At 36.3% G+C, this 24185-nt stretch overlaps 1 protein-coding gene and 1 pseudogene across 2 annotated transcripts in view; one reads left to right on the top strand and one right to left on the bottom strand.

The window, feature by feature from the left end:
- LOC309867647 (myocyte-specific enhancer factor 2A-like) overlaps nucleotides 1-24185 on the bottom strand; it is a 1299761-nt pseudogene that overhangs the window by 758897 nt on the left and 516679 nt on the right. The gene's annotated exons all lie outside the window — the stretch shown is intronic.
- LOC309867650 (myocyte-specific enhancer factor 2A-like) overlaps nucleotides 1-24185 on the top strand; it is a gene marked incomplete at its 3' end in the record, with an annotated part of 92086 nt that overhangs the window by 55833 nt on the left and 12068 nt on the right. Inside the window, 3 exon segments of the mRNA XM_082736708.1 lie at nucleotides 15628-15759; nucleotides 18151-18367; nucleotides 19053-19112. Coding sequence (XP_082592834.1) covers nucleotides 15628-15759; nucleotides 18151-18367; nucleotides 19053-19112 — 409 coding nt within the window.

The raw sequence follows: 24185 nt of genomic DNA, 5'->3' as shown, positions 1-24185 counted from the left end.
GAAAAAAGTACTTTAAAAAATGTTTTGACATTATCTAGTATAAGAAAGATAAGAGCCACATATTTTATGAACTTAGCAGTTCCTTTCCCAAGAATATACTCTAGAGAAGTGTGTGTAGATATGGGGTAGATTATGTTTACAAAAATGTTCATAGCACCATTTTCATTTCAATAATGGCCAAAAACTGAAGCAACTCCAATATCTGCAGTAGAATGAATAAAGTTTTTCCCCTATACAATGAGTTACAATATTCAGTGAAAATGAACAAACTAGATCGGTATGCAACCCTGAATCTAATAAACATAATGTATAATAAAAGAGGCGAGACAGAAGAATGCATCGCATATACTTCATTCACATAATATTAAAAAGTAAGCCGAAGGATATAGTTACAGGTACGCATACATGTGGTAAACCAGAAAGCTTCATCATCACAGAGGTTGGGTGGTCTTTCCTGGAGAGGGCAGAGAGGAGAGGTGTGTGATTGAGGGAGTTATATAGGTTCCAGTTCTAGTCTGTGTTTTGATTTGGTTTGATTACTAGTAGTCATTTTATAATTGTTGAATTTAATAAATTTAGATGGCCTTTCTTTGTGAATTTTTCAGTTTTAAAAAAATAAATGTTTTTATGCATTTTCAGAGTGTTTAGGAAGAATATGAAATGTCTTTAATTAACAACAGTTATTAAAAATGAGGAAAAAGAGAACTTTGCCTATTTAAAATAGCCCTATTTGGTTTGAGTTTCTTGAAACTTAAGATATGTTATTCCTTTATTTTACAAGTAGTCATATCTTGTGCTAGATCTGATTATCCATTCATCCAGTATTTATGGAGCATTTACTGCTCAGGTGCTTGACAGAAATGAGATTCAGGATGGGTGGTGTTATTATAGATTGATTAATTAGCTCCCTGTGCATTTAAAAAATCATGCATATATACCTATTGAGTATTTTAGTTCCATAGTTTTGCTTCTGAGTACTGTGATTCTATTAGATTGTAATGGAATTTGGCAGTAGCAGAATTGAGCATACATTAAAGAACATTTCAGTTCTTTGCAGGCAGTTGTTAAACACAGTCTTGTCAGGTGTGGGCTCTGGTAAACACTCAGAGAGTATAGACTCCTGAGTTGAAAACTTTGTAGCATAACAAAAATTGCAGAAAATGCCAGCCCCCTGTGATTTTTTTTAATTTTTTATTTTTTTTATAAACATATATTTTTATCCCCAGGGGTACAGGTCTGTGAATCACCAGGTTTACACACTTCAGAGCACTCACCAAAGCACACACCCTCCCCAATGTCCATAATCCCACCACCTTCCCCCAAACCCCCTCCCCCCAGCATCCCTCAGTTTATTTTGTGAGATTAAGACTCACTTATGGTTTGTCTCCCTCCCAATCCCATCTTGTTTCATTGATTCTTCTTCTACCCACTTAAGCCCCCATATTTCATCACCACTTCCTCATATCAGGGGGATCATATGATAGTTGTCTTTCTATGCTTGACTTATTTCGCTAAACATGATACGCTCTAGTTCCATCGATGTTGTTGCAAATGGCAAGATTTCATTTCTTTTGATGGCTGCATAGTATTCCATGGTGTATATATACCACATCTTCTTGATCCATTCATCTGTTGATGGACATCTAGGTTCTTTCCATAGTTTGGCTATTGTGAACATTGCTGCTATAAACATTCGGGTGCACGTGCACCTTTGGATCAGTACGTTTGTAACTTTAGGGTAAATACCCAGTATTGCAATTGATGGGTCATAGGGCAGTTTTATTTTCAACATTTTGAGGAACCTCCATGCTGTTTTCCAGAGTGGCTGCACCAGCTTGCATTCCCACCAACAGTGTAGGAGGGTTCCCCTTTCTCCGCATCCTCGCCAGCATCTGTCATTTCCTGACTTGTTGATTTTAGCCATTCTGACTGGTGTGAGGTGATATCTCATTGTGGTTTTGATTTGTATTTCCCTGATGCCGAGTGATATGGAGCACTTTTTCATGTGTCTATTGGCCATCTGGATGTCTTCTTTGCAGAAATGTCTGCTCATGTCCTCTGCCCATTTCTTGATTGGATTATTTGTTCTTTGGGTGTTGAGTTTGCTAAGTTCTTTATAGATTCTGGACACTAGTCCTTTATCTGATATGTCTTCTGCAAATACCTTCTTCCATTCTGTCAGTTGTCTTTTGATTTTTTTAACTGTTTCCTTTGCTGTGCAAAAGCTTTTGATCTTGATGAAATCCCAATAGTTCATTTTTGCCCTTGCTTCCCTTGCCTTTGGCGATGTTCCTAGGAAGATGTTATTGCGGCTGAGGTCGAAGAGTTTGCTGCCTGTGTTCTCCTCAAGGATTTTGATGGATTCCTTTTGCACATTGAGGTCCTTCATCCATTTTGAGTCTATTTTCGTGTGTGGTGTAAGGAAATGGTCCAATTTCATTTTTCTGCATGTGGCTGTCCAATTTTCCCAGCACCATTTATTGAAGAGGCTGTCTTTTTTCCATTGGACATTCTTTCCTGCTTTGTCGAAGATTATTTGACCATAGAGTTGAGGGTCTATTTCTGGGCTCTCTATTCTGTTCCATTGATCTATGTGTCTGTTTTTGTGCCAGTACCATGCTGTCTTGATGATGACAGCTTTGTAATAGAGCTTGAAGACTGGAATTGCGATGCCACCAACATTGGCTTTCTTTTTCAATATCCCTTTGGCTATTTGAGGTCTTTTCTGGTTCCATATAAATTTTAGCATTATTTGTTCCATTTCTTTGAAAAAGATGGATGGTACTTTTATAGGAATTGCATTAAATGTGTAGATTGCTTTAGGTAGCATAGACATTTTCACAATATTTATTCTTCCAATCCAGGAGCATGTGTCTTCCTCAATTACTTTCATGAGTACTTTATAGTTTTCTGAGTATAGATTCTGTGCCTCTTTGGTTAGGTTTATTCCTAGGTATCTTATGGTTTTGGGTGCAATTGTAAATGGGATTGACTCCTTAATTTCTCTTTCTTCTGTCTTGCTGTTGGTGTAGAGAAATGCAACTGATTTCTGTGCATTGATTTTATATCCTGACACTTTACTGAATTCCTGTACAAGTTCTAGCAGTTTTGGAGTGGAGTCTTTTGGGTTTTCCACATATAGTATCATATCATCTGCAAAGAGTGATAATTTGACTTCTTCTTTGTCAATTTGGATGCCTTTAATTTCCTTTTGTTGTCTGATTGCTGAGGCTAGGACCTCTAGTACTGTGTTGAATAGTAGTGGTGATAATGGACATCCCTGCTGTGTTCCTGACCTTAGTGGAAAAGCTTTCAGTTTTTCTCCATTGAGAATGATATTTGCGGTGGGTTTTTCATAGATGGCTTTGATGATATTGAGGTATGTGCCCTCTATCCCTACACTTTGAAGAGTTTTGATCAGGAAGGGATGCTGTACTTTGTCAAATGCTTTTTCAGCATCTATTGAGAGTATCATATGGTTCTTGTTCTTTCTTTTATTGATGTGTTGTATCACATTGACTGATTTGCGGATGTTAAACCAACCTTGTAGCCCTGGAATAAATCCCACTTGGTCGTGGTGAATAATCCTTTTAATGTACTGTTGAATCCTATTGGTTAGTATTTTGTTGAGTATTTTCGCATCTGTGTTCATCAAGGATATTGGTCTATAGCTCTTTTTTTTTTATGGGATCCTTGTCTGGTTTTGGGATCAAGGTGATGCTGGCCTCATAAAATGAGTTTGGAAGTTTTCCTTCCATTTCTATTTTTTGGAACAGTTTCAGGAGAATAGGAATTAATTCTTCTTTAAATGTTTGGTAGAATTCCCCTGGGAAGCCGTCTGGCCCTGGGCTTTTGTTTGTTTGGAGATTTTTAATGACTGTTTCAATCTCCTTACTGGTTATGGGTCTGTTCAGGCTTTCTATTTCTTCCTGATTCAGTTGTGGTAGTTTATATGTTTCTAGGAATGCATCCATTTCTTCCAGATTGTCAAATTTGTTGGCGTAGAGTTGCTCATAGTATGTTCTTATAATAGTTTGTATTTCTTTGGTGTTAGTTGTGATCTCTCCTTTTTCATTCATGATTTTATTTATTTGGGTCCTTTCTCTTTTCTTTTTGATAAGTCGGGCCAGGGGTTTATCAATTTTATCAATTCTTTCAAAGAACCAGCTCCTAGTTTCGTTGATTTGTTCTATTGTTTTTTTGGTTTCTATTTCATTGATTTCTGCTCTGATCTTTATGATTTCTCTTCTCCTGCTGGGCTTAGGGTTTCTTTCTTGTTTTTTCTCCAGCTCCTTTATGTGTAGGGTGAGGTTGTGTATTTGAGACCTTTCTTGTTTCTTGAGAAAGGCTTGTACCACTATATATTTTCCTCTCAGGACTGCCTTTGTTGTTTCCCACAGATTTTGAACCGTTGTATTTTCATTATCATTTGTTTCCATGATTTTTTTTCAATTCTTCTTTAATTTCCCAGTTGACCCATTCATTCTTTAGAAGGATGCTGTTTAGTCTCCATGTATTTGGGTTCTTTCCAAACTTCCTTTTGTGGTTGAATTCTAGCTTTAGAGCATTGTGGTCTGAAAATATGCAGGGAGTGATCCCAATTTTTTGATACATTTTGAGTCCTGATTTAGGACCGAGGATGTGATCTATTCTGGAGAATGTTCCATGTGCACTAGAGAAGAATGTGTATTCTGTTGCTTTGCGATGAAATGTTCTGAATATATCTGTGATGTCCATCTGGTCCAGTGTGTCATTTAAGGCCTTTATTTCCTTGCTGATCTTTGCTTGGATGATCTGTCCATTTCAGTGAGGGGAGTGTTAAAGTCCCCTACTATTATTGTATTAGTGTTGATGTGTTTCATTGATTTTGTTATTAATTGGTTTATATAGTTGGCTGCTCCCACGTTGGGGGCATAGATATTTAAAATTGTTAAATCTTCTTGTTGGACAGACCCTTTGAGTATTATATAGTGTCCTTCCTCATCTCTTATTATAATCTTTGGCTTAAAATCTAATTGATCTGATATAAGGATTGTCACTCCTGCTTTCTTCTGATGCCCATTAGCATGGTAAATTCTTTTCCACCCCCTCACTTTAAATGGAGGTGTCTTCGGGCTTAAAATGAGTTTCTTGGAGGCAACATATAGATGGGTTTTGTTTTTTTTATCCATTCTGATAGCCTGTGTCTTTTGACAGGGGCATTTAACCCATTAGCATTCAGGATAACTATTGAGAGATATGAATTTAGTGCCATTGTATTGCCTGTAAGGTGACTGTTACAGTATATGGTCTCTGTTCCTTTCTGATCTACCACTTGTAGGCTCTCTCTTTGCTTAGAGGACCCCTTTCAATATTTCCTGTAAAGCTGGTTTGGTGTTTGCAAATTCTTTCAGTTTTTGTTTGTCCTGGAAGCTTTTAATCTCTCCTTCTATTTTCAATGATGGCCTAGCTGAATATAGTATTCTTGGCTGCATGTTTTTCTCCTTTAGTGCTCTGAAAATATCATGCCAGCTCTTTCTGGCCTGCCAGGTCTCTGTGGATAAGTCAGCTGCCAATCTAATACTTTTACTATTGAATGTTACAGACTTCTTTTCCCAGGCTGCTTTCAGGATTTTCTCTTTGTCACTGAGACTTGTAAATTTTACTATTAGGTGACGGGGTGTGGGCCTATTCTTATTGACTTTGAGTAGTGTTCTCTCAACCTCCTGAATTTTGATGCTCGTTACCTTTGCCATATTGGGGAAATTCTTCCCAATAATTCTCTCCAGTATACCTTCTGCTCCCCTCTCTCTTTCTTCTTCTTCTGAAATTCCAATTATTCTAATGTTGTTTCGTCTTATGGTGTCACTTATCTCTCGAATTCTCCCCTCGTGGTCCAGTAGCTGTTTGTCCCTCTTTTGCTCAGCTTCTTTATTCTCTGTCATTTGGTCTTCTATATCACTAATTCTTTCTTCTGCCTCATTTATCCTAGCAGTGAGAGCCTCCGTTTTTTATTGCACCTCATTAATAGCTTTTTTGATTTCAACTTGGTTAGATTTTAGTTCTTTTATTTCTCCAGAAAGGGCTTTTATATCTCTCGAGAGGGTTTCTCTAATATCTTCCATTTCTTTTTCGAGCCCAGCTAGAACCTTGAGAATTGTCCTTCTGAACTCTAGATCTGACATATTACCAATGTCTGTATTGATTAGGTCCCTAGCCTTCGGTACTGCCTCTTGGCTCTTTTTTTTGTGGTGAATTTTTCTGCCTTGTCATTTTGTCCAGATAAGAGTATATGAAGGAGCAAGTAAAATACTAAAAGGGTGGCAACAACCCCAGGAAAATATGCTTAAACCAAATCAGAAGAGATCCTAAATCGTGAAGGGGGAGAAAGGGGATAAAAAGAGGTTCAAAAAGGAAGAAAGAAAAAAAAAGAAAAAAATTTTAGAAAAGAAAACAAATAAAGAAAAATATAAAAAGAAAATATATATATATTAGATAAACTAGTATAAAAACGTTAAAGAAAGGGTAAAAGGTAAAAAAAAATTTTACCAGAAGGCGAGAAAAAAAAAATTAAATTAACTGCGAGACTAAAAAAAATCACAGGGATAATGCCATGAGTTCCGTGCTTTGCTTTCTCCTCCTCTGGAATTCTGCTACTCTCTTTGGTATTGTAAACCGCACTCCTTGGTAGGTGAACTTGGTCTTGGCTGGATTTCTTGTTCATCTTTTGGGGGAAGGCCCTGGTGTAGTGATTCTCAAGTGTCTTTGTTCCAGGCGGAATTGCACCACCCTTACCAGGGGCCAGGCTGAGTAATCCGCTCGGGTTTGCTTTCAGGAGCTTTTGTTCCCTGGGCGCTTTCCGTAGATTTCCGGAGGACGGGAATACAAATGGCGGCCTCCTGGTCTCCAGCCCAGAGGTGCCGAGAACCCGGGGCCCCACTCCTCAGTGTGCCCTCAGAGAACAGCGCCCAGTTACTCCCATCTGCTTGACCTCCAGCCGTGCTCCGAGCTCACCGTGCCTGTGGCTGGTTCAAGGTAACACCGAGCTGTGAGCTTACTGTTGGCTCTGTCTCTGTAGCTGGTTTTCCCGTTCCAACACCCGCAAGCTCTGTGACACTCAGACACCCCAGATCCTTCTGTGACCCTGCGGGACCTGAGGCCATGCTGACCCCACGTGGGCTTCACCCCGGTTTAGCCTCTGGAGCGATGTCCCTCAGTGGAACAGACTTTTAAAAGTCCTGATTTTGTGCTCCGTTGCTCCGCAGCTTTCCGGGAGCTGGCCCCTCCCCCCGGGGTCTATCTTCTCATCGCTTTGGATTCACATCTCCGCCAGTCCTACCTTTCAGAAAGTGGTTGTTTTTCTGTTTCCAGAATTGCTGTTCTTCTTCTCTTCGATCTGCTGATGGATTTGCAGGTGTTTGCAATCTTTAGATAAGCTATCTAGCTGATCTCCTGCTAGCTGAAGTAGTCTCAGCCTGCTACTTCTCCACCATCTTGACTCCTCCCTGGGATTTTTTTTTTTAAGATTTTATTTATTTACTTGTCAGAGAGCGAGGGAGCGAGTGAGCACAGGCTGACAGAGTGGCAGGCAGAGGGAGAAGCAGGCTCCCTACTGAGCAAGGAGCCTCGATGTGGGACTCGATCCCAGAACGCTGGGATGATGACCTGAGCCGAAGGCAGCTGCTTAACTGACTGAGCCACCCAGGCGTCCCTCACCCCGCCGGTCGGGATTTTTATCAGTTCTTATTTCAGACTTCCTAGAGTTTAAATATTTAAACTTATTTACAGTGAAAAATATCATGAGTACTAGATTTCTTTATTAAAAAATAAAATATTATGGTAACATGATTTTATGTATATGTATTTATATAATATCTCTATATATACACATGCATATATGTAATTTCCATGGAGAATAAGCGTATCTAAAATTTTAAATACATTGTTTTTTGGGGATAAGAGCATGTAAGCTAAAAAAAAAAAGCTGTTTAAAATTGACCACCTTTTGTATACAACCCATTTTGAAATATGTTTGCTTTTTTAAATTTATTGTATAAAAGAAAACTTGGATATACTTAGGGAAAAAAGTAAACAGCATTGTTTTTGTCTTGAGTTTCTTTTCCCTGTCTCCTTTCCACCATTTCCTTATCCTTTCCATCTCCACTGTCACTAGCAGATTTAATAATATAGGCTAGAAAATGAATTATAGGACCTGCCACGCTGTGCTATATACCGAGAATTCTGTATCTGCTTCCTTGAACTTGAGAAATAGGGTCGGTGATGCTTTGTAAGTAGAACAATACAGCACTTTAAGGATCTTTGTTGGTATATGTACCATTATTTGAATCAATTATCTTTGGCTAGAAACAGTGAGCACTGCTCAGGCATCTTACTTCCAGGTTTGGGATCCTATCTGAGCTCAGAGTAGTGGGGGCACTAGCCAGACTTGTTTTGGGAATTATAGGACTTAGATAAGAGACCACTAATATATGACCTAAAGGATTATGATAGTTTTTTTCATCAAGGTTCTTTGATTCTAAGAACTAGAAATCCATTTAAAGTAACTCAAGCTAAAGAAGAATTTATCATTTTTTTTAAAAAGATTGTATTTATTTGAAAGAGAGAGCACAAGCAGGGAAGAGGGACCGAAGGAGAGGGAGAAGAAGGCTCCCTGTTGAGCAGAGAGCCTGCTTCAGGGCTCGATCCTAGGACCTGGAGACCATTACCTGAGTCAAAGGCAGATATTTAATTAACTGCGCCACCCAGATACCCCTAAAGGAGAATTTATTGAGAGAATACAGTCATGTGGCACCCAAGGCAGGCAGGAATACCGGGTGTTCTAAAGGCTTGACACCAGGAGCTCCATCTCAAGGTCTGCATGGTGTGTCATCTCTGCCACCAACCCTGGTTTGCTGGATGACTCTGGCAAAGGCTTTATGTAAAAATAATTGATGTTCTGGGTACTTTTCCAGTTAACCATTTTTATAATCAGAGTATAATTTCCAAATTTAAAAAAAGCTTTATTTATCTTACTGTCTTTTGTCTCAGTGGGAGAAAAGGGTTGGTGAGCTGTGGGACCTCTATCTTAGTACTAATAAGATTTTTTTAAAAAACTGGGTTGGTTCTCTATAGATGGTATGAATTTTTCTACTCTAGAAAAGTATGACTTTTGTTTTTCAGGTTACCTAGTTTGTATTCCAACCTGCTGGGCTCAAAATAAGATCCAGAATCAAAACCTTTGTTTGGTAAAGACTATACACACACAGTGTAAGAGATGTTCTCTTGCACTACCAGTTCTATTCTATATTATCCAAAAGCCCACTGGGGCATCTCCCAGCAGCTTTCAGAATATAAAAGTTAAATACATGTATGAATTTAAGAAATTATACCTATGAAATTATATTTTTTCTCATAGTTCAAAAGTAGCCAAATACAACAATTTCTGTGGATCCATCTGGTACAAACTAATATTTTTAGATTGCCTTATTATGTATTTTTACAAATTCATAACTTTATGTTTTAGAAGACTTCTAAAAGGAACTTGTCATAGCATCCTGATCTCGTTCTTTGCCTTTTTTTTTTATCTTGCAAGTATTAATAAATAAATATTTTATGCTTGTCTACCACCTTGTTTGTCTAGATTCAGAAAAATGTAAAGCAGTCTAGACTTCAGTCTTTGACTTGAAAGTTCACGTATTAGTTGAGGGTACATTAGATAGGTCAGTACAAGGTAGTATAAATAAATGAATGTTCTATTGAATAAGTGCTCTTAGAATTTTATTGTAGGGAAGTAGTAGGGGAAAAGTTTCATGGAAGATGGGGTTCAAACAAGGCCACAGGCCATAGTGAGCTATAAAACAGTCCTACAGAAAAGAGGGCAGGGTTTTAAACAAGTGAGCCAGTAAGTAGGAGCTAGGCTGTTGGTGACTTGCAGTTAGGCTAAGGAATTTTGGTTCTGTATTCTGTATCTGTTATTTCCAAAGAGGGATGTAAGATATGTAAAACAGTCTCTTGCGGTTTAGGAAGAAAATATTAGAAATTCTACTCTAAAATGTGCTTATTAATATTAAAAGGATTAATTTATGCATATAAATTGCAAAATGTATGCATATTTTGGGGGCTGTGCATAAAATATGTGTCTGGATGGGGTAGCTAATCTAAGTCTTAGAGACTGCTGCTTTAGATTCTAGAGAAGCATCAAAGATTTAAAACAGGTGTGATAATACAAAGTGGTTTTGAGGAGACCCGAATCTCTAACAAGTTATGGGACAGATTAGAAAAGAGAGTAGAAAAAGTACAAGGGTATATTCTAAGCATCTAGATATAAAGCAGCACAGGCCTGTGTTGAATATGGTGGCAGTGGAAATAACTATAATCTATAAAACTTGGTGTTCCCTGTGAATTGTGGGGGAGAAAACAAAGCATGCACCACAAGATTGCTTTCTGTGTTGACTGGAGAAGGGTAAGTCTGAAGAGGGGATCTGTTTAATGAGAGGTAGTGAGTTCCATTGAAATAGAGTAGCCAGATATCCAAATGAAAATGTGCAACAGGCAGTTGAGATTATAGGTCTTCCAAATGTTAGGTTAGGTGTGAAAGAAAGCATAATCATTACTCTTACAACTATAGAATGAACAGGCATCAAAGATTTTATTTAACGAATGAGTACACCAGTAAGATGTTACAGCCAGTTCAAAAAACTCAAAATACCATGTAATAGTGGTTAAAGAATGCTGAAGTGAATTTACAAATGCAAGAAAACAGGTCAGTATCCACAAGGTGATAATCAGTGACATCCCACAGGAAACAATTTCTATGAACAGGAGTTATTTGCAGTTATTATTCATTTTCTGCAAGTTAATTAACATCCATCCCTACAGAGTTGTAATATAGCTTTGTCAAAGAAAAAAGGTAGATAAACCTGAATGAAAGTTCTAGCCAGGATGTAATTTTCATTGTTTTTTCCATAAATTGATGGAAATGTTTTAAATTTCAGAGCCTTCCTATTGGTAGGGCCTTTAATCAATAGAAGTTTTTAAGTTCCTCTTCATTTAGTTAAAACTCATTTAATTAATACAAAAAAAAAATACGACCCACCTCTTTTAAGTTTAATTTGGGCATTTCCAGCTCAGAAACTGTGGATGTTATACAGGGATCCCTTGTCCCTTGGAAGTTTTGTTTTTTGTTTTTTGTTTTTTTGTTTTAAGATTTTATTTGTTTATTTGAGAGAGCACAAGCAGGGGAAGCCTCAGGTAGAGCGAGAGGGGGAGAAGCAAGCTTTCTGCTGAACAAGGAGCCCAATGCAGGGCTTGACCCAGGACACTGGGATCATGACTTGAGCCGAAGGCAGACGCTTAACCAACTGAGCCACCCAGGTGCCCCTCCCTTGGAAATTCATATATGTAAAACACCACCCAGTCTTCTAGCAGCTCAAATTTCACCTTAGAACTCACTTGCTTCAGATGGAGAGGAACCCTGCCTCAGAAGATTGTGGGTTTGTTGTTGTAGACTGTTGTACTCTTAATACTGTGATAGGAATAGCATTTAATTTATGAATTACCACAAGAATTAAGGATTACTCTTTTATTTCTTGAAGAAGAATACTGAAAGCCTTCTCTGATCATCTCTCCTTAATTTTTGATACTATAATAAATTAACACAAATCACTAATCAGTTAACCAAATATTTTCAAAAAATTTAGCAGCACATTAGTTTTTTCTTTTAAAAACCAATGCTTAGTACATACTAAATCCTAACAAGAATTACTGGGAAGCTCCCTTGAGTTTACATTTACTGTGAAACATAAGTCAAGGGTAGTTTTATACTACTGTTAAACAGTATTCTTCAAAAGTAAAATCATGACTCTCAAATCTAAAATGAACATGAATCAAAGACTTTAACTCGTGGGCACCTGAGTGCTCAGTCCGTTAAGCATCCAGCTCTTGGTTTGGGTTCACGTCGAGATCATGGGGGTCCTGCGATCACCCTGCATTGGCCTCTGCATTCAGTGCAGAGACCACTTGAGAATTCTGTCCCTCTGCTCCTCTTTCCCACTCACACACACTCTTTAAAAAAAAAAAAAAGATTTTAACTCATTAGTGACTGAGGAAACTGGAAAAAATTACAAGTGGTTAATAGATAAATCCTAAGATTAGACAAATACACAAGCCCATCAAGAAGGCAAAATAAATTTTCTTCATAGGTGCAAAAAAATAAAAGACCTGACCTCTTCCACAGTAGTGACAGAAGTCAATTGAACCACCATCAGACAGAATTTATTTGCATGTCTACAAACATTAATTTCCATTATTACCAGTTTCAACAAATTAACTTCTATCTCTACAGAGTTGTTAAATAGCTCAAAGGCACAAACCCCATAGAATCGGATGACATGGAAGGATGTGCCCTAAACAATACATAGTTTTCCATAAAGACACTTAGGAGGGTTTTTTTTTTTTTTGATCCATTTAAAAAGCTTTCAGAATCTGTCCTTAGATAACTAATACTTAAGGTAAATATTAGCTAAGGACGTTGATTATTTAAAATCTGCATTTTATAATGTATGTTCAAGTATGCAGAAAGTACCTGACCGAATTGGCCCAAAATATAAGAAGAAGTGTCATTAAAATCATAATATTGTTTACATCTATTGTGAGGAGTAGAAATGTTTGTTTTTTAAAGGTGTTTAGCTAACCCTCCAAAAATAAAATTTCTTTTATAGAAACGCACTGATGAAAATTATATGGGCATTCATTTTAGGATTTCATTTAAGTAATCTTTGCAGTTGGAATCATTAGACATGTTTAGAACACTGGTACAAAAGAACACTTAACAGGTTGTATCAAGTTAGCTTAAATTAATAACTTAATTATTTAAGAAAAGCAACTTCAGTCAACTTACATGATACATACCCGTGAAACTTGAAATTATTTTGGCACAATTGAACTTTCCCCATGAGTTTGCCATAATGTCACTGAAAACTGTCAGTTGATGTACAATAGCAAAGTACTTTTTATGAAGTACTATTTACTTCAGAATGGACCATAATAATCATCTGTAATAGCCAGAGACTGTGCACTGTGCTAGTACTCTTAAGGAATACACAACAACAGATTCCTCAAAATGGTAGCCTTTCACACTGTTTTCTTCGTTAACCAAGTGTTTTTATTGTGGCTGACCTGAAGCACGTGAAATAATTGAAGCTAGCCTGTTTCTTATATGCCTCACCTAAGCTTGTTAATAGATGACAGCATTCCATGTGTTAGTACCTGTGACACAGGAGAGACTTTTACTATTAAGCTATGTGGTAATGATAAAGAAGACAGAAAAAGTCTTTTTATGGTAGTTGGGTCCTCACAACAACTCTTCGTGTTCTGGTGATAAGAAGACGCAAGTTGGGTATCCAGTAGAGGTACATGAGCTTGTTATCTCCAGAGCTGATAGAGCCTCTTGAATTCCCTCACAATGACAGGAACCCCATCTGAAGTGAAGACTTGCAGAGCTGGAGATACCAGAACACTATTCTTTATGAGTGCAAGTAGGGTTAACCCTGTTGTTGTAGAATAAAACTTCTGTGTAATTACTTTAAAAGGCCATATTCTTTTTCTTCAGTAATTTGAAAGGACTTCAAAGAGGCACATAGTTGGTGGTCGCTATTAGTGAAAGCATGACTATGAATTTCCTAGTCTTAAGATGCGTGAATATGATGGGAAAATATCTGGAGATTTCAGGCTAGTATAAATCAACAAGTTCATGATGAAATCTGTGTAGGCACTTACTATATTTGTTTTGTTTCTAGGGCCGTGTAGGTTATAAGAGTTCATTGTGTTCCAATATTCTGAATGTTAACGTCTTCATTGCTGATAGAAACTTGCAGAGCTTTGGCAAGCAGAACTTGCTACAGTGAGCGGGGGAGAATACATGTCTCCATCCCTTAGTTCTAAATAACTGGACCTTTTATGGCTAAGTACACATAAAAGTTCATGTGATTAGTTATATCCATAGAACGTAGAGCCATGGGGCCAGTGTTAGGGAAGTACAGGTAGTGTTTGCTCTATGCTTATGTTTAGTGATTGTGTTATGGTGGGGGTTTCAGAGACTATATGTGGGATTCCTAGTGCATGCTAAGTAATTGGAGAAGTTAATGTATCAGCACTTAGGATTTTTTATGATTCTGTAAGCATGAAAAAAATCAAATTGACTAAAGGATTTTAAAATAATTTGACTTCAGGGAAACTAAGAAAAAAATTTCCTATCTTAACCTGTTGTGTGTTTACATTCTTTCAGTGCTTATAAAATAAGCATTCATAATTGTAAATTATATTTTAAAGGATATCAAGATTACTATGAATTAATTAAGTACATCTTAAATCTAATTTAAATAATCATTAAAGAATAAATTAACAAACATAGTACTAATTTATTGATCAAACTTTGTTTCCAATTAAATAAACTTCATTAGTTTACTTGGAAAATTTTAACTTCCCAAAACTTCACAGTGGTTGATTAGAAAATCAGCCAGCCTCAAAGCTATTTAAAATGTTGAACTCTGTAATTCTACTTTAAAAAAACACCCATTGGGGTTTTTAAAAATTTAGACATTCTGGAAATAAATTAGTATTTCACAGATTGTCAAGCCCTTGGTTGTAAAGCTACTCTTTTAAATATTGAACAAGTCATTTCATGGTGATTTTAGTGAAAAAAATTAAAAATCAGAAAACAAATAGTTCATTATATTTTTACCTCAAAATAAGAAGGAAAAGTGAACATATTGTCTAGGAGATACTTTCATAACACAAAGTTTTCCAGAAAGTCAGTTCAGTGGATTAGGTCAACCCCTGAAGGAGCTCTGTAGGAAGAGGTAGCCAAGGGGGTGAAAGATACATGCTGTTTAACATATTATTACAAACTTTAAAAGTAAGTAGAAGGGGGAAAATTTCATTAGTGGGGTGTTTTTTTGTTTTGTTTTATAGAACTTCAAAATAAATTTGTTGCAATCTTACACCAATAGATGTTCAGTGTCACTAATAAAGTCACTAATAATATTTATACTCTACATAGAAAAGAGTCATAGCTGTCATATGTAAATAAGTATTTGAGTTTTTTGCCTTTAAGTTTTGTAGGAAAATAATAGTATTTAAGAACAAATTAGGAATGAGGTTACTGAGATAGGATGCTAATTGTTTCTGGTGGCTAGGATAAACTCAGGTGGAAAGCAGTTTCAGTAGATGAAGTTGCTGAAATGTTCATTTTGTAAAGGCACTATGATAGCTTCTCAGAGCATCATTTTGATACATTTCTGTGTCAGTTTGCACACTCATTGGCCCTATCAGATGTGTTGATCAGGCTGTAATCAGATTCAGATTGTAAATGTCAGAGCCGTGAGTAATTTAGTATTCTCTAGGAAGTTTGGGAAGAAAGAATCCAAATAAATTAACATTCCTTTTTTTCTTAATGTGCACTGGGAGCATTAATTTTGCTTATACCTAAGGTTTACCTTATTTGGAGGATTAGAGTACATTTGTGATCATTTAAAAACCATTTCAGTGGCTCTTGTAATAATTCATTCAGTCTGTGCTCTCTTAATAAATTTTACAAAACTCATGGCAAGTTAGTATCATTTGTGTGTGAATTTTCCAATTGTATTTCAGACTTTAAGAAAGAAAGGCCTGAATGGTTGTGAGAGTCCTGATGCTGACGATTACTTTGAGCACAGTCCACTCTCGGAGGACAGATTCAGCAAACTAAATGAAGATAGTGATTTTATTTTCAAACGAGGCCCTGAAAGTACTTTTACTTTACCTCTACTTTTTATTTGTTGATCCTTTTTGTTAACTTCATTATATAGGCTCTGAACAAGAAGGAACACAGAGGGTGCGACAGCCCAGACCCTGATACTTCCTATGTGCTAACTCCACATACAGAAGAAAAATATAAAAAAATTAATGAAGAATTTGATAATATGATGCGGAATCATAAAATCGCAGTGAGTACTAAAGTATGGTTTCTGCTTTTATCTTGTGCATGAAGATATTGGCTACGCATCCTGTTTATTTTCGCAGTGGGTGATGATATCAATAAATAGAAGGGGAAGAAATTTCGTTAGGGTTTTTTTGTTGTTGTTTGTTTTACAGAACTTCAAAATAAATTTGTTGGAGTCTTATAATAATACATGTTCAGTGTCTTAAACAAGGAAGTGAAGAGAAGGCATCCTAATCTAAGTTCTACTTACTGTCTCCTATACCTTTGGACAGGGCGCATAAATCCCTCTCAGATGCCAGTTTTCTCATCAGTAAAGTGAATGAGCTGGCTTACGTAATTTTTAAGGTCCCTTCCAGCTCTTAAATTTCCATGATCGTAAATATAAAGGGTTCATATAAGATTTCCCTTTCCCTCTCATGACTTAAAAAATATTACATGTACATTAATAGATCTTGAGACTATAGAATATAAAGTGATTAGATTTATTACAAAATTTGATGTTTCAGGATTATTTTTAATTATTTTGTATAGTTGCTGTAATAGTAGTAACTTACTCTTTGGTTCTTTGTAAATGTCTGAAAATTATTTGGCAAAATACCTCCAAACTTTTCTTTTCTTTTATTGTAGGTATTGAGGAAGAGAGGCTTGGCTTGATACTAATTTAAAGAAGCAATATTTTTAAACTGGTTGCAAATCAAATACTTGGTTTAAAATTTTCCTATGCTCATACATCTAACCATCATGAAAACCAGTAGTTTCTTGAGTTATCCTTCTTTGATAGTTCTTCAAAGAGTTCTTACGGGGAGCTCATTGGCAAGAGCTGCTTAAAACAGCTATTTTGGATCTGATTTTCTAAAGCTGCATCTGTAGTGTAGGCTTCAGGGAACAAATTGGTTCTGATTCTGATATTTATCTTATTGTCAGAGCTAATTCTCTTAAAAACTATGCCTTGAAGTATACATCATGGATTATCTCTTCAAAGGAGTCCTTTACTATAAGAAGCTCATGAAAAATAGATTTAAGGAAGTATTTTTGTGCTAATACAGTTATTATTCTTTAAAAACATAAAATAAAATAAAATCCCTTCTGACTTCACATGGATGCTGGTGACTTTGTAGTAAATGTTAAACTGCAAAATATTGTGTAAATAAAATTGCTTTACCTTTGAAAAAAAATTTTTTTGTCATGTAGCGATTGTTTTATGTCAGTTAATGAATGATAATTTTCTTTCTGAAATAATCTATTGAATAGAGAACATAAATTATATTCTTCCAACTTTGAATTAGCAGTGTTACCACTCTTTGCAATCACTTTTAAAATATGGGGAGAAAAAAGCTTTCTTCTTTCTTTATAATGGAGATTTTATAAAGAGAACTGTTATATTCATGGTTAACAAGAATATTGTATATGGTCTACGAAGGAAATACAAGAAGAAATGACAAATACTTTTTTAAGGGGGTGTGGAATACTTAGGAGGGAAGTAAGATAGCATTTTAATTATAACTTAATCTTCATACAATTTAAAGATAGGTTTTCAGCAGTTAATTTTATTGTTTAGATGGTTTCTTTGCATTTCATCACACTCAGATTGCATTGTGTTGTATATAAGACTTGATTTTTTTTTTTTAAGTTTTGTCCATTAAGAATGTCAGTCAGTTAAACCAGGGCTGATTTATAATGTCCCACATTTGGTGTATTAAATTTATAATTTGTGTACATATTTTCTCCTTTTGTTAAATTTGTAATCTCTCAATAGAAATGTAATGTTACTAAACTGGTTTGGATTATTAAAGTGCAAATTTTATGCTTACTTGGTAACAATATATTTTTAATGTCTAAATCTGACAACACTATGTTAGTATCAGGTTCTGACATCTAATTTTCATTTCTAGGACTGTTTGAAATATATATATATATATATATATATATATATATACACACACTTTATAGTAGTGTATATGTATTCATAAATAAAACGGAAATTGAAAAGTTTATGTCAGACATACTCATGTTCAAATGTAATTCTGAAGAAAGCAACTTAAATCTACCAGTTGATTAGTAAGAAACTATCCCTGTCCTCAACTTTTAATAACTGTGGAGTTACCTTATCCAAATTAAAATTCGTAAGTTATTTATTTAATATAGATGAAAATGAAACTAACAGTTTTCTCTTCCTTGTTCTTTATTTACAGCCTGGTTTGCCACCTCAAAACTTCTCAATGTCTGTCACAGTCCCTGTGACCAGCCCTAATGCTTTGTCCTACACTAACCCAGGGAGTTCACTTGTGTCGCCATCTTTGGCCGCCAGCTCAACATTAGCAGATTCAAGCATGCTGTCTCCACCTCAAGCCACGCTGCACAGAAATGTATCCCCTGAAGTCCCTCAGAGACCGGCAGTACAGGTGTGTAGTGGTCTCTCTTCTGCTGGTTCTTTAAGAAAAAGAATTGCTGACATAAGCAGTTTCTTATTTCGCTACCTTTAATTTTCTATGATGTGCGAGAGTCACTGCCACATAATTGATTCCATTTTAAGGAATATTTTTGAGGATTTACTGCAGCGCGGTGGCATCCTCTTGGGTACAGTGGACCCATATACAGAATCTGCCATCTATAACTTTCCTTTTCATGGGAAACCATACTTTGACAGGCAGAAAATTTAATTAGGGTATCATGAGCAAAGACTTAAAGTTCGAGTGTGAGTCACTCATGTCAAAAATAAGAGAGTAGATGTACCTGACTGGAGTTAGAGTTCATGAATTCAGCAAAAATCAGCATTTATGACTTTATTCTTTGTAATACAGTGTTTCCTCTTCTTTAAGTCCCAAATTTAATAGTACTGTTAGCACTGACCCCATTCTTAGGAATTTGTACTTTTTGATATTGATACAGGAAAGCATTTGTATCCAGAGCTTGATAGGTGAGCTTTTATATGTATATTTAACTATATCATATGACATAGTTATGCCAGATTCAGTCTAGGGTTAGTTTTTATTTTTGCTTTTTAGGAAAGGAGTGCAGTTTACTTCGTTCAGATAAGGAAAACCAATTCATGTTCATTCTCTGCCCTCTCTGTTCTCTCTCAAAAATTTTTTAGGTGGGATGTTGAGCACTTCAGACCTCACAGTGCCAAATGGAGCTGGAAGCAGTCCAGTGGGTGCATGAATTACTCCTGTTTGTCTTTCTAGGCATCTGCCCTATATGAGATAAAGGGAATATTGTCCCTCAAATGAGGCCTTATACCAGATAAGGGAAAAATGGGTATATGACTAGAGCAGACATGTCCCTTCGTAGACTTAATTTTCTTCTGAGGGGTGTTTTTACTAATACCTAACATTTTTAAATAACATCCCTGCTCTGTTCTTTATACCTTGGCCTTGAGTGCTTCCTCAAGTGCTTTCAGATACTGTTCTTTGCTAAAGATGCAATTGCCTTCATACAGTTTTTACATCAAGTTAGTTTCTTAAGGAGAAGATTTCTGTATCATCTATTCTTGCCAAAAGTTAGATCATTAGCAGATGATACATTTTATAATAGCATGAAATGTTTTTGGAGAGGTTGCAATAACAAAGAAATGGTGGGCCTGCTTCTAGAGCTACAAAGATTATTAAGAAGTTTGTCTTCAAAGCATTGTTTTGGTGGCTACGTGTAGAACATCCACATTTTGTCACAGTTGTAGCCAAATTGGGTTAGTTTTTTTTTTTTTTTTTTTCTTTAGGATCCCAAAGATGACTAGCAAGTTTAAACACATGTTTAAATATGTCTGCCCAACCTCCGAGTGCCGGCGAAGATACAGTATGAACTGAACATTACAGAAACATGGCATATATGTCAAAGAGTTGTAAGAATAACTGTATTCCTTTGGATTATCATCACATTAAGTGGTCTTGGTCTCTTAATCTGTGATAAACATAGTTGTCATCATTGTATCATCATTGTATCTGGAAAAAAAATTTCCTCCCTGATTTAGATATCGTGTGTTCCTGGAGACTTCTGAACACAGACACTTCTAAGAAAAATTTACACTTGTATGTATTCAGCCCATTTATTCTATTAAAATGTAGGTAGCTTCTGCCTCAAGAGATTTGCAGAGATAATTGAATAACTTAATTTAAGGTGATGAGAAAGAAACATATTGCTGAGACAAGTTATAAAACATAGTGGTAGGTTAAATGCCTAATTCCGCCACATATTAATTGTGCTTTGGATGGAATATTATATAAGACCAATGTCGGATCTTTTTTAACATAATTGTGGAAAATTCATAACAGTATTAATAATTATACATTAGGCTGCTTTACTTATATGTGTATTTCCAAATATTTATAGTTTATTTAAACTTCATTTGAGTTATTTGCATGCCCATATACATACTCTTTTTGTGTTAAACCTTCCCATATGCTTGTACTCCCCCAGTACTGCCCATCTTACTTTGCCTTCTATTTCCTAGCTTAGCTAAGGCTAGACTCAAGAATTTCTATTTCATTTAATGTTAATTGTAAGTACCTCTTGGTTTATTTCTGAAATTAGTTCCCCCCTCCCCCATGGAGTTTAACTCTTTGAAGATTTCTAATGTGTTTTCCCCTTGACTTTCCTTCTTTTTTTTTCTTCATCCTTCTGGCATATTGTAAACACGGTTCTAACTCCTGTCAAACAAGTGTTTCAATTCCCATTTTTTTTCTTGAACTTTTTACACTTCCTAAAAGCTTTTATCAATATTTTTTCTTATCTGCCATGCAACTGTAAATCTAAACTCTGTCTCTGCTGCTTGGTTTTTCTGTGCTCCCTTTGGTAATTTCAAACTCAGACTTTGTCATCATCAAAATACATTTTCTTTTGTTGTTGTTGTTGTTTTCATTCATTTTTCTTTTTTTATAAGCCTCCTCTCCCTGTCGTGACCTTTATGTTTAGAGGACTACATAATCCTACTCCTGGGATCATGGCACATCGTCATTACTTCATACAAAGCATCTCAGTCTGCTGTGTATTAATCCCTTTTATACCTCTATTCCATTCCCATGCCCTTCGTCCGCCCATCTTAGGTAACTAATGTGTTTAGTGTTAATAGTGTTAATAATCATGATTAGGGAACACGTATTTCTATTAAAACTTAAAATTCAAGTAAGTATTAAAATATTGTAAGTGCCTAGTGAGAAACTTAAAGATTTTATTTATTTGAGAGAGAGAGAGCGTGTGCATGAATGGGGGCCTGGGGGAGAGAGAGGAGACAGAAGGAGAGAAACAAGGAATCTCCTTGCTGACCTGCTGACTGGGGAGCTGGACGTGGGGCTCAGTCTCAGAACCGCATCACAACCTGACCCACAGGCAGACATTTAACCGACTGAGCCACCCAGGCACCCCTTTAGTGAGTTATTTAAAAGTCTGTTTACATTATTACGTATAAACAGAGATAAATCCCGCTTCTTAGGGTACACCTCAGCATCTCATAATGCATCAAGATTGTATGTCGTGATTCTTCATTAACTCATACTCGTACATGCCAATTTTACCTAGACTGCATGTAACTCTACTTACTCCATTTGTGTGTCTTGCATTCTAAATGGCATATATATATATATATATATATATATATATATATATATATAACTGCTTTTTAACAGAATTAGATCTGAGTAGACTTTTTATGTCAACTAAGATACCAACTGGAAGCATGTATTTATGTGAAATACTTAGAGCATACATGGGTTTAAAGTGTTTTTACTATAAATTGTCCCTAAAATAAATGATCTGCCATGGGTATTTTTAAAATGTTATTTTTGTGAGGAAGAGCCAGATAATATGTTTTAGCTTATTTTCAACAATGATGCCATTTTGGTTTAGTAGTTTGGAAAAAGTAGTTTAAACTCATTATTATACCAGATATACTCTTTATGAATGAAAAGAATAAACAGTTAGGATTCCCAGAGAAGTTTAGAGGAAAAAATATTTAAAAGTAAAGAATTATTTCTTTTTTTTTAATTTTTAATTTTTTATAAACATATATTTTTATCCCGAGGGGTACAGGTCTGTGAATCACCAGGTTTACACACTTCACAGCACTCACCAAAGCACATACCCTCCCCAATGTCCATAATCCCACCCCCTTCTCGCAAACCCCCTCCCCCCAGCAACCCTCAGTTTGTTTTGTGAGATTAAGAGTCACTTATGGTTTGTCTCCCTCCCAATCCCATCTTGTTTCATTGATTCTTCTCCTACCCACTTAAGCCTCCATGTTGCATCAACACTTCCTCATATCAGGGAGATCATATGATAGTTGTCTTTCGCTGCTTGACTTATTTCGCTAAGCATGATACGCTCTAGTTCCATCCATGTTGTCGCAAATGGCAAGATTTCATTTCTTTTGATGGCTGCATAGTATTCCATTGTGTATATATACCACATCTTCTTGATCCATTCATCTGTTGATGGACATCTAGGTTCTTTCCATAGTTTGGCTATTGTGGACATTGCTGCTATAAACATTCGGGTGCATGTGCCCCTTTGGATCACTACATTTGTATCTTTAGGGTAAATACCCAATAGTGCAATTGGTGGGTCATAGGGCAGTTCTATTTTCAACATTCTGAGGAACCTCCATGCTGTTTTCCAGAGTGGCTGCACCAGCTTGCATTCCCACCAACAGTGTAGGAGGGTTCCCCTTCCTCCACATCCTCGCCAGCATCTGTCATTTCCTGACTTGTTGATTTTAGCCATTCTGACTGGTGTGAGGTGATATCTCATTGTGGTTTTGATTTGTATTTCCCTGATGCCGAGTGATATGGAGCACTTTTTCATGTGTCTGTTGGCCATCTGGATGTCTTCTTTGCAGAAATGTCTGTTCATGTCCTCTGCCCATTTCTTGATTGGATTATTTGTTCTTTGGGTGTTGAGTGTGCTAAGTTCTTTATAGATTCTGGACACTAGTCCTTTATCTGATATGTCGTTTGCAAATATCTTCTCCCATTCTGTCAGTTGTCTTTTGATTTTGTTAACTGTTTCCTTTGCTGTGCAAACGCTTTTGATCTTGATGAAATCCCAATAGTTCATTTATTCCCTTGCTTCCCTTGCCTTTTGCGTTGTTCCTAGGAAGATGTTGCTGCGGCAGAGGTTGAAGAGGTTGCTGCCCGTGTTCTCCTCAAGGATTTTGATGGATTTCTTTCGCACATTGAGGTCCTTCATCCATTTTGAGTCTATTTTTGTGTGTGGTGTAAGGAAATGGTCCAATTTCATTTTTCTGCATGTGGCTGTCCAATTTTCCCAGCACCATTTATTGTAGAGGCTGTCTTTTTTCCATTGGACATTCTTTCCTGCTTTGTCGAAGATTAGTTGACCATAGAGTTGAGGGTCTATTTCTGGGCTCTCTATTCTGTTCCATTGATCTATGTGTCTGTTTTTGTGCCAGTACCATGCTGTCTTGATGATGACAGCTTTGTAATAGAGCTTGAAGTCCGGAATTGTGATGCCACCAACGTTGGCTTTCTTTTTCAATATCCCTTTGGCTATTTGAGGTCTTTTCTGGTTCCATATATATTTTAGCATTATTTGTTCCATTTCTTTGAAAAAGATGGATGGTACTTTGATAGGAATTGCATTAAATGTGTAGATTGCTTTAGGTAGCATAGACATTTTCACAATATTTATTCTTCCAATCCAGGAGCATGGAACATTTTTCCATTTCTTTGTGTCTTCCTCAGTTTCTTTCATGAGTACTTTATAGTTTTCTGAGTATAGATTCTGTGTCTCTTTGGTTAGGTTTATTCCTCGGTATCTTATGGTTTTGGATGCAATTGTAAATGGGATTGACTCCTTAATTTCTCTTTCTTCTGTCTTGCTGTTGGTGTAGAGAAATGCAACTGATTTCTGTGCATTGAATTTATATCCTGACACTTTACTGAATTCCTGTATAAGTTCTAGCAGTTTTGGAGTGGAGTCTTTTGGGTTTTCCACATATAGTATCATATCATCTGCAAAGAGTGATAATTTGACTTCTTCTTTGCCGATTTGGATGCCTTTAATTTCCTTTTGTTGTCTGATTGCTGAGGCTAGGACCTCTAGTACTATGTTGAATAGCAGTGGTGATAATGGACATCCCTGCCGTGTTCCTGACCTTAGTGGAAAAGCTTTCAGTTTTTCTCCATTGAGAATGATATTTGCGGTGGGTTTTTCATAGATGGCTTTGATGATATTGAGGTATGTGCCATCTATCCCTACACTTTGAAGAGTTTTGATC

This window comes from Mustela nivalis (genome assembly GCF_964662115.1).
Source record: "Mustela nivalis genome assembly, chromosome: 6".
Classification (NCBI taxonomy): Eukaryota; Metazoa; Chordata; class Mammalia; order Carnivora; family Mustelidae; genus Mustela; species Mustela nivalis.
Note: the sequence above shows the minus strand (reverse complement) of the source record. Positions and strands in the feature narration are given on the sequence as shown.